General features: G+C 37.5%; 1 protein-coding gene across 1 annotated transcript; it reads right to left on the bottom strand.

The window, feature by feature from the left end:
- Nucleotides 1-5,737: 5,737 nt before the first annotated feature.
- On the bottom strand, nucleotides 5,738-6,652 carry LOC149194774 (uncharacterized). Its single transcript, XM_089407790.1, has 3 exons — nucleotides 6,516-6,652; nucleotides 6,204-6,412; nucleotides 5,738-5,953 (listed from the first exon to the last, which is right to left on the bottom strand). Exons 1-3 carry the CDS (start codon nucleotides 6,625-6,627, stop codon nucleotides 5,738-5,740), a joined length of 537 nt encoding a protein of 178 aa, XP_089263916.1. The 5' UTR covers nucleotides 6,628-6,652.
- Nucleotides 6,653-10,940: the final 4,288 nt, after the last annotated feature.

A 10,940-nucleotide genomic window follows, 5' to 3' on the forward strand; every position in this document is an offset into this window, starting at 1 on the left:
ATGCATACGAATTCTAAAACACATAAAATAAATAATGCGAGAGCATAACACATAAAACACATATACACAGATATTTCCCTTGGATCCCAAAACCGGACTACCAGCTTGATTTTTCATTATGTTCCTTTCAATGTTACAATACATATTTATACATGCCGAAGCATCCAATACCATGGACCGAAAACCATCGCGTCCAAAACCATGTGCAAAAAACATGCACAAAACCATAATTAGGTCTGCCCAACCTAATATAGGGTCCAAAACCAAAATTTTCCAGGGCGTTGCCCCGGACTCCATAGAGTGGGGTTACTTGCACCCATCAAACCCCCTGTGACTCCTGTCGCTACGCAATCGGCGCAACGAAGGGGGGGTTCCGCCCCCCCCTCTTCTAACCCCCTGGTTAACTACGTGGGCTAGTCGTGGAAAGAATATAACACAACCCAACAAGAATAAGGACAAAAATTTGAATAGGTATACAATATTCCATACCCACATATATGGGAAAATAAAAGTAGTCAACAGGGATTCAGTGCAACTTTTGAGGAGTTATGTCAACGAAGTTACATTGAAGTCTTCATCATGATGACTGTATCTTATATCCTTATCATTACTGAGACAGTGATTACTATTGAATAGACCTAGTTACATTCCTTCATTATCAGATTGCTGGAGCTTTGGTACTGCTTTTTCCTTATAGACAGAGATGTGATCTATAAAACAAATCCATGATTGCTCATCCTCGTACCTAGTACTCTATAGGAATATCATGACTACATACATTTCATGCCTTATCCATGTAATGCAAAGACTGTCATACTAAGGGTTAGCTCTCCATGAAGTTTAGACCTTACTGCAATAACCCCATCCGAAATCTATACTTCCTTGTCCATTTGAGCATTGATTCATAGGCAGTATATCGATTTGATCTGCGTCTATATTATGCTTATGAGTTCTGGTCATGACTGCACCTAATACCCTAGCCGAGGTGCAATCAGACCCTGCCTTTCCATGCGTGGTCTTGAATGTGTGCTCTCTGCCTTCTTGACTGCAACTCCCTTACCCGAGTCCTTGACTGCTTGTGGGGCACGTGATCATGTTGTTTGCACCCAATACGAAGCCCTCCTTCCTATACGAAGCACTGCTTCCTGCACCCTATACTTGTCATCTCAGAAAATGCAATTAGGGCTTGCTTCATTGACTGTAAATTAGGATAGTGTACATCCTAGGGCACTCCCTCTATGCTCTTCTTCATCAAACCCAAAACAGAATGAAGAGAGATTACAAGAGTGTGTGTGTCAAAGTGACTTGAAGGCCACCTCTATTTATACTAAAACTTGGAGGACAAGTGGGGGTAATTTGGTTGCTGGCCGACCTTGACGAGTTGTCACATAACACAAATAAATTCATATCTCCATGAATACATGTCGGAATCGAATGATTTTTAGATCAATCCTACACCTCTCGACGAGAGGAATCCAAGAAAAATATCAGCGGCCATAAATAAGAAGACCATCATGGAGTTTGGCCCTAGTTGCCAATTTTAACAGAAAGGCTTGAAAGAGGAAGATTACAAGAAGGTTGTTGATCTCTCTTAGAAGGAGATCTATTTAAAAGGCTCATTGAAAGGTATCTTTGAAGAAAGCATCAAAGGATCTTGATATCATTCATCACTCTTGAAAGTTGTTGTTGAAGGAACCATATTTCAAGGATATCACTGAAGTCTCTTTGAAGATCTTGAAAGCATCAAGATAGTTGGAGACATTATCAAAGAAGAAGACTCTTGATTGACAAGTATCATATTATTTCTCTATGTCTGAATCTACGGGATCATATGGGTTCTTTCTGCAAGGAAAGCAATAAGCTCATTGGATCAACAAATTTCCTAGCATGGAAGAAAATGATTGACCTGGCACTTGCGGAACATGAAGTAATGGAATATGTTCTTGGTGAAGTTGTTGAACCCAGCAAAGATAAAACTCAAGAACTAGCAAAATAGTTCCCTTTGTTGTTGATTTAAAGACTTCTAAGGTTGTGTATGATAAGCTAGTAAAGTTGTACTCTATAAGTACATCAGGTCAAAAGATTTACTTGAGAAACCAATTATATTGTATAAGGAAATCAAAGGATGAAGACACAGCCTCCCATCTGATGAAGATTTCTAAAATAAGAGATCAATTGCATGGTCTTGGGGAGACAATTATTTACTGTGAGATGACCATTTGTGTATTGAATGCTTTGCCACCAGAATGGAGCAATTTTGCAACTAACATTTACTCTAAGAAAGATACAACTCCTTTTGATGAGTTGTGGACTCAATGCATCTTGGAAGAGAGCAGGATCAAGGCAAAGGATGACATTGAATCAAATGAACAATCTCAAGCCTTTATTGCAAGAACCAAGGATTTGAAGAAGGGAAAGTTTGGAAAGTCCAAGAAGAAGCCAGATATGTCGAGGGTTCAATGCTTTGGATGCAATGAATATGGACACTTTAAAAGGGATTGTCCAATCAAGTAGAACAACAAAAGAAAGGAAAGAAGTGAAGCTCACACAATTGAAGATAAGGGAGAACCAGAGAAGAAGCCAAAAAGAGAGATGTCAAAGATCTCTACTATTGAAGAAGGCATCCTCTCTAACAGGTTCTTTATGAATTTAATCTTTCCTTCATTTAGAATATTGGTGTTTACTCTAGAAGGGTTTTGATTTTGTATGGCATCATAGGTAGAAGCATGTGATAGTAGAAGAATTGGAGTCTACTTAATTAAGTTGCTTCAATAAGAGTCATCTAGTTTATGAATTAGAAGATTAGGACCATTTTGCGTATTATTGTTCATCCAAGCATTATCTAACATTATGTCAGAGGTAGTCATTTTGCTAAGATGGATCATCAAGATCCTATAAAAACCATCATTTTGGAAGGTTAAGCATTATGACAAGGTTAGTATATATTCCATATAGTGTGGAAACAATACTCTTGAAGGATGAGAGAATCCAGTTGGTCAAATTGAAGGCTCATTTAAGGTCAAATAACTAGATGATTATATGGATGCATAGGGATGCATATTAGAAGTAACTCTTCTCTTGGGTAGGATTCATATGTACAGAATCCTGTAGAAAAAGTTGACCATAAAATATGCTTACTATGGTTATACGATGCTTAAAAGAAGAATTTGACTTACTCTAGAATGAATAAAGGATCAAGACTTTCTCACTAGATTATATAGAAAAGTGATCAACATCCAGTATAGTCTCCAAAACAAAATTATAACTTGTAATCAAGTTCGATCCTTGGGCACTATGATGCATGAAGGAAGATTCTTGTGGAGATGGACCATGAGGATGTCGATGTTTTGATGAGAAAGCCATCACAATGAGGTAAGTCTAATATTTTGTTATTGGTTATATGGTTAACATATTACCTTGCTACCTAGAAAGATATTGCAAGAATATATGATGAATGTTAAGGCAAGCTCAACATATGATCTTGGTAATTATGAAGTCAAGATGTTTTCATCTTGGGATTAAAAGGTAGCAGTGCAAGAAGATAACCTGCAGTTCAAGCTCATATAAAGGAGATCACTGCCATGAGGAAGTTATGATTAGCTTGAAGTTTGGTAAGGCTCAATATAATGCCTTCATTAATGATGAAAAGATGAAAGTGATGTACAAGATTGATGACATGAACCCTGTAACAAGATTGAAGGAAGAAGATGGCTCCAAGATACCTAGAAAAGAAGAAAGCTCAACATAATGAGATACGAAGGAAAGAGGGAGCCATGCATCTATCTTCATAAAAAAACAGGTAGTTGATACTCTTATGAAGACAAGCTAGAAAGCTTGTGGCTATGACTTTCTAATAATAAAAAGTTGTGAATCTCCTTTATGCTTTAGAGGGAGTATGAAGTCTACAAGATATTAGTGAAGGAGCAAGAATCTATTCCAAGTAAGAATAGGGATCTCCTCTCTGGTTGAGAGGGAGTGATGATGAACATCACATGTGCATTCTCTTCTTCATGTGTCATGCACTTGACCAGGACTAACAGCGATAAGTCTAAGTGAAAGACATGGAGAGAGAATGGTGGAGGATTGGATAAGCATTTGTGGTTTCCTTAAGGATAGACAATCCAAGAAAGGAAAGGTATCGACATTCTTTGAGGATAAGACAAGTATCCAAGATAAGATTGGTCGAAGAGGACTGATATTATTTAAGGATTAAGGGATAAAAATCCAAGATAAGAATAGTCCTAAAAGGACATACCTTGTGAACATTAGGATGAGGTATGTGCCTTAGAGGTAATGTGATGTCTCATGTAAAGCCTCCCAACATAATGCTCTTAAATGAAATTGAGCTTGTCTAGTTAGGCCTCAAAGACAGTGCTGGTTATAATGTCGATGCTTGCAATTGCCTTATCAATCTGAATCTTCTTATGAGAACTCTTCAATTTGAGAATGATGTTGTACTCTTCAGGGAGTGTTGAAAATGTAACTAGTTTCGGTTTTCATAGTTGTTATTGTACTCATTTCAATATGTATATCTTAAGTAACAAACAAAAGAAAAAAGAAAATTGTTATTTTAAAGGCATGGGTTTCATGCTTCTTATTGATGGTCTTCTAGGTAAAAGCATGTTCTTCATGCTTCTAGGGTTTGTTAGGTCACGGGATTTATTGTTATGAGTCAAGAGAGTCAACATCATGATTATAAGACCCTTCTGGGCAAAATGTACCTTGTAAAAGAATTGATTTTGTCTAGAAAGTCCTAGAAACCTCCAAAGTACAAGTTAGCCCTGGCAGCTACAAGTCAACCTAAAGGAGGGAATTCGACCCCTAGAAAGGCTATAAATAGGAGCAATTTCGACCTCATTTGGCACATTCACACACACAAGTTCGATCTCTCAAGAAGAAGTTCGACTTGAAACTGGGAGAAGCAAAACAAGAAGAGTGAAGGTCTAGAAGACAATGAGAATCCAAAAAGAAAAAGAAAGGCTTGTTTTTGGGCTCCATCTTTCTCACACGTGCGAAATCTAGGGTTTCTATAGCTTCCAGGAAGGCTGAAACTGCAAGTCCGAATTGCAGGAGATCAAGTTGCAGGATCAAGCTGTTGGAAGGGCGAGTATTCTAATTTGACTTTATTGACCTTGGGAGACATTGTCTTGCTCAAAGAAGGATCTCTTGAAAGATTTCCATGTGCCTGAATTAGGGTTTCTGCAACAATTACAAAGCTGAAGTTGCAGGGTCGAAGTTGGGGGACGAAACTAAATTTAGAAGCAAGTTGAAGCAGGATCAAACCTTGCCAATCTGATTTACTTGGAAGAGCTTCTTGGAGGGCTGACTTGGTACTTGGAGGAGGACTTGGTCTAGGCTTTGAGTGTTGGTTGTCTCATTTGAAGCAGATTCTATAAGAAGAAAAGAGATTTTATGGGTTTTCACTTTAGGAGTTTTGCCCTGACTTGGAGGCTAATTTAGGTTTCTACTGCCTTTACTATTCTGCTCTTGATAATTGTTTGATGAAGAAGATCTAATTAAAAAAACAAAAAGATAAATAAAGTTCACAAGCAATTATTAAAGTTAAGGAAAATCTAAATTAATAACTGCCATATTGCATTTTCCAACACTCCTATGCCCTGAAAAACAGTTGGTGTATTCCCTTAACATTGGGTAACATAGAGCTAATGCTTTGTATGCATTTCGTAATGGTTAGAAACAACCTTTATTGTCACATAGAACATGAGTTTGACGTTTTTTAGGCTTTTCTTGCATTTTTGCTTTTAAATGAGCAAGAAAAATACAATAACAGGAAAGGCGTACATACTTCCAAGAGCCGGAGGAGCTCGCTTCTCCGATTGATAAATGGCAGTGACGAATCCTCCTCTGTAAATATGCGTTTTAAATCATCCTCAAAACCGTTCCAGTCCCTTTCTCCATTTTCATCAAGCTCTCTTACGTGCCCTAAAACGACCTAACTACACGGAATCCAAAATGGAATTAGAGCTCCTTCACTTTCTATCAAGTTACAGTCAACACAAGATCGCTAGCCACGTTAAGCAAATGCCAGATTCTTTTCGATTAATAAAGACATTTAGCCTAATCTTGGCAGATATTTTAGTTCAGAACGTGAAACCCTAAAAGCTTCATATCTGACACATTTCTAACCCAATTTACTTGATATTTAAATCTTGGAATGTCAGTTTCTGTAAAGCATCAGTTACCTCCGTGCAAACTCGGAGCAGCAAGCCCTGATCAGCGGCGGAACTTGAATTTGGTATAGATGAATTAACCAGAACCTTTACTAGAGGGATCGCGTGTGCTTCGACTCTGTCAAGTAAGAGAACTTCCTCCATATATCTTAGCGCAATTCTCTCTTGCAGATTACTGCAAGAAGAATTGTTGATGTCTGGAATGTGCATGAATACCATAGCTGTAAAAAGGAGCAAAGTCTCCTATATTAAATTTCTGCGTTAGAGAGCAAAGTCTCCTATATTGTACAAGCGATTTGCGGAGGTTGTAGAATTTAGGAGTACCTTTGAGCAGCTGTGTGCCGATGTCTTTATTGTCAACCAGCTTCTCGACGATCCATTCCCAGGGCAAGGCCGCTGAAGCTTTAGCCATGGCGGATTCCTCTATTCCGCCCATGAGCCGGTAATTTACACGACACGCATGTATAGCATCGCAATTCGCGGTTCATTGACGGCAATCATCTCCTCAAATATGTTCGAAATGGAAAATGTACTTCGAGGGCCCATAAGGCAAAAATATCAACGTGATAAACCAAAAGCTTTTGAAACGTTAGAAAGAGATTGCTCCTTTGAACACTACCCAGTATATTTTTGAAGTGGGTAAAGGGAAGGATAGAAGTGTTATTTAGTTTAATTATAGTTAAATTAGAGTAAAATATTGAATTCAAGCTAGTTTTAAGATTTAGAATTTAATTTTTGTTGTTTGGTAATTTGTACAATTTAAAAGTAAGGTGTTGATTTCAATGTTTGTGTGAATTTGTAGAATTTAAAAGCAGGGTTTTGATTTCAATGTTTGTGCAAATTTAGTTTTTAAAAACTATAATCTATTCATTCTAGTCAGGAGATTTTGTTTTGGTGTATTTGGGCAATTTCTACATATTTTCTGCACCTCATCATTGTTGAATTAACTCTGTTGGGTTGAACGAATGGTTGGAATCAAAGTAGCTAAAAAAGCTTGAACAGGTGCAAATCGTTGGATGGGATGATCGCAGACTAATTAAAGTTGCAAAGGTTTTGAAATATTTGATAGGATGTTCTTCATCTCCCCTTAATTATATCTAAGTTATATTAACAAAATAGAGTTTATAATAATTGGTATATTTTTCAATTGGTGTTTATAATAATTGGTATTTTTTTAATTGAAAAATAGTAATTTAAAATAAATTTAAGATTAACAATGGAAATTGATATTAGCAACCCATGACCATATATCAACTAATTACCATATATTATAGGATGTTTGCAATGATTTCAAATTGCAACAGAGCTGTTGTTTCTCACTGTGATGCGTATTCTCTTACCATGAGTGGCGGATCTTCATACATTCCCTAATGCCATCAATAAACACATTTTTTTTCCATCCACGTTACAATCAAAGAGCTACATTTAATGTCATTGTCCAAATATTGAATTTATTACATAATTAAATAACTACAATTAATTCCATGAAATTACTAAATGAAAATGTCGTGATTATGTTACATGCATACTATTATAAGTTTTAGGAATATAGTTAAGACTCCAAAGATTGCAAAATACAGGCAATCTTATTTTATTGATTGGATTTGGATTACCTCGAGAGTACAAGAAATATTTAGATTTTATTAATTGGATTTAAAAAATCTTAGCGATTTTTTTAGGCCTGTGAATTTGTATTTAGATTTTATTAATTGGATTTAAAAAGCTTGGCGATTTCTTTAGGCATGTGAATTTGTCTTAAATATCACTGGCTAGAGATGCCAACATAGAACATTAGTAATGGACCTTTTAATTATTTTTGCAACCTCTCTTACCTTAAAAAAAATAATCTATCAAAAGCCATAATGGTTAGACACCGTGAGAGGACATTTATGATGGCCCATTTAATTATTCTTGTGGCTTCAGTCCTCCCTCCTGAACCTAATGCAATGAAATGACATATAATAGTTCTAGAATGAGAGGCCAAATGGAGTAGCATTTCAGTTTAGGTCGTGATGTATCAGTGACATACAATTCACAGTCCGGTAAGAAATATGGAAGGCAGTACCAAAATGGAAATGGTAGCATAAATATGGGAGAGATAAAACTAAGATTTAGTTAATGCAAATTTTAACAAGATTATCTCTGAAAAGCATTATTAGGTTTTATGTTATATACCTAGGGGGGATAATATGGGGTACAAAGGGAGGTACCCAAGGGAATAATGTAATAATGGGATGGGCCATAGTAATAAATAAGGTGGTTAACCCGTATCATGTAAGGGACCACAAGTAGTTAGTAATAATGTAATGGGCCCATGGTATTAGATAGATGGTATTGAGGGAACCATGGTATTGTATGTATGAGGCCTATATAGAGGCTAAAGACTCCACATTGAGAGATGTCCAAAATATAGTTTGCAGCACCAATATCTTTCATGTCGAATTTGGAGGACAATTGGGTCTTCAAATCCTGGATAATTTCTTTGTCATTTCCAATCAGCAACATATCATCCACATACAAGACCAGATAAATAACACGGTCACCAATTAATTTAAAATACACACAGTGATCTGCTTTGCTTCTAGTGAAGCCAAGTCCCCATATAAATGTATCAAATTTCTGATACCACATCCTTGGTGACTGTTTTAACCCATACAGAGACTTCTTTAACTTGCATACCAGTTCTTTCTTACCCTTCACCGCAAAGCCTTCGGGTTGCTTCATGTAGATTTCCTCTGCCAGATCCCTGTGAAGAAATGTTGTCTTCACATCCATCTGTTCAACCTCAAAATCAAAAGCAGCAATAACGGATAAAAGTATCTAATAGAGGATACCTTGGAAACAGGAGAAAAAATATCACCAAAATCAATTCTCGGCACCTGGGAATAGCCTTTTGCTACCAACTAAGCTTTGTATTTCTCCACCTTTCCTTCAACATTTGTCTTCTTCTTGAACACCCATTTGCCGCCAATGGGTTTCCTTCCAGCCGGCAACTCCACCAGATCCCAAGCCTCATTTTTCTGAAAAGATGCCATTTCATCAACCACGGCCTCTTTCCAGAGTTTTCCATCCTATGAATCTACTACTTCCTTCATAGTTCTAGGATCATCATCGGTAATAGATAAAGAAAAATTTGAACAGAAAGCAAATGGACTATACCTTTCTGACTGCCTTATTTCTCGAACTGATCTTCTCAGACCTGGAGTTTGTGGCTCTTCATCTTCTGATTCCTCCTCTGTTGTAGAGTCTGATTCTTCTTCCTTAAGCTCAAACTCTATCTTCTCAGGTTCCTTTGGTTGGACTTCATGTTTAATAATGTCTTTCACCTCTTTGAACACCACATCTATGATGTACACAACTTTCCTTGTTATTGGGTTCCAAAGCTTATAACCCTTTAAACCATCCTTATACCCAATAAAGATGTACTTTTCAGATTTACTATCCAACTTGGTGCGTTTCTCCTTTGGAACATGTACATATGCATCACATCCAAATACCCTCAGATGTGAAAGAGAGGGTTTCTTACTAGTCCATACCTCTTGTGGAGTCTTATCCTCCAACGCTGATGAAGGTGATCTGTTGACCAGGTAACATGCTGTCTCCACTGCCTCTGTCCAGAATTCCTGTCCTAACCTGGCACTACTGAGCATGCTTCTTGCCCTTTCCATCAACGTCTTGTTCATTCTTTCTGCAACTCCATTTTGCTGAGGTGTATATGGAGTATTCTTCTGCCATGCTATACCACACTTCTTACAGAATTCTTCAAATTCCTTACTGCAAAACTCTCCACCGTTATCTATCCCAACACCTTTATCTTCTTCTCTGTCTGGTTTTCCACCAGAGTCTTAAATTCTTTAAACCTGTCAAAGACTTCAGATTTCTTCTCAAGGAAATATATCCATGTATTCCTTGAGAAGTCATCTATAAGTGATACATAGTACACAGACTTACCTAGTGATGGAACTTTCAAAGGTCCAAAACACATCACTGTGCACAAGCTCTAATATATGTTTCGCCCTCTTACCACCAAAGGGGAAACTCACTTGATTTTGCTTCCCATATACACAATTTTCACAGAAATCAAAATCCAGAGAGCTATTACTCATACCTTCTACCATACCTTTACCATGAAGTATTCGAAGGCCCTTCTCTCCAATATGTCCAAGCCTTTGATGCCATAGCATGGTCTTCTCTCCAGAGACCACTAGATTTTCTGCTCCATTTTCAGGAACCACAAAACTGTTGCACCCATCAACAACAGTGCTACCTTGTAGCTTATACAGATTTCCAGTCCAAACTCCCTGCATCAATACTAGTGCTCCCTGAACCATCTTGCAGTTATCCTTCTCGAACACTGTTTTTACACCTGCATCATCCAACTTGCTTATAGAAATCAGATTTTTGGCTAATGTAGGAATATGCAAAACACCCGGAAGTGTTCTAACCCTTAAACCTTGCAACTTCAACCTTACTTTTCCGCAACCAACAATTCTAGCCTTCTTATCATCCCTAAGAAGACATCACCACCATCGTATTTCTCATACTCGCAGAACCACTCTCTATGGGGATTGAAGTGAAAGGATGCACTTGAGTCAATCAACCATGCCTCATGATCTACATGTGTACTTGAAGAAGCCAAATACACATCCCCACCTTCATCTGAGGTGGTTTTCACCTCTGCAAAGGAGCATCATCAGATCCCTTTCCTTTATTAGGAGCTTTAGATTTACAGTCCCTTTTGTAGTGCCC

The sequence above is a fragment of the Pinus tabuliformis genome, chromosome 2_2 (genome assembly GCF_031772625.1).
Source record: "Pinus tabuliformis cultivar Carrire ecotype Pingquan chromosome 2_2, CPIR1, whole genome shotgun sequence".
NCBI classification, from domain to species: Eukaryota; Viridiplantae; Streptophyta; class Pinopsida; order Pinales; family Pinaceae; genus Pinus; species Pinus tabuliformis.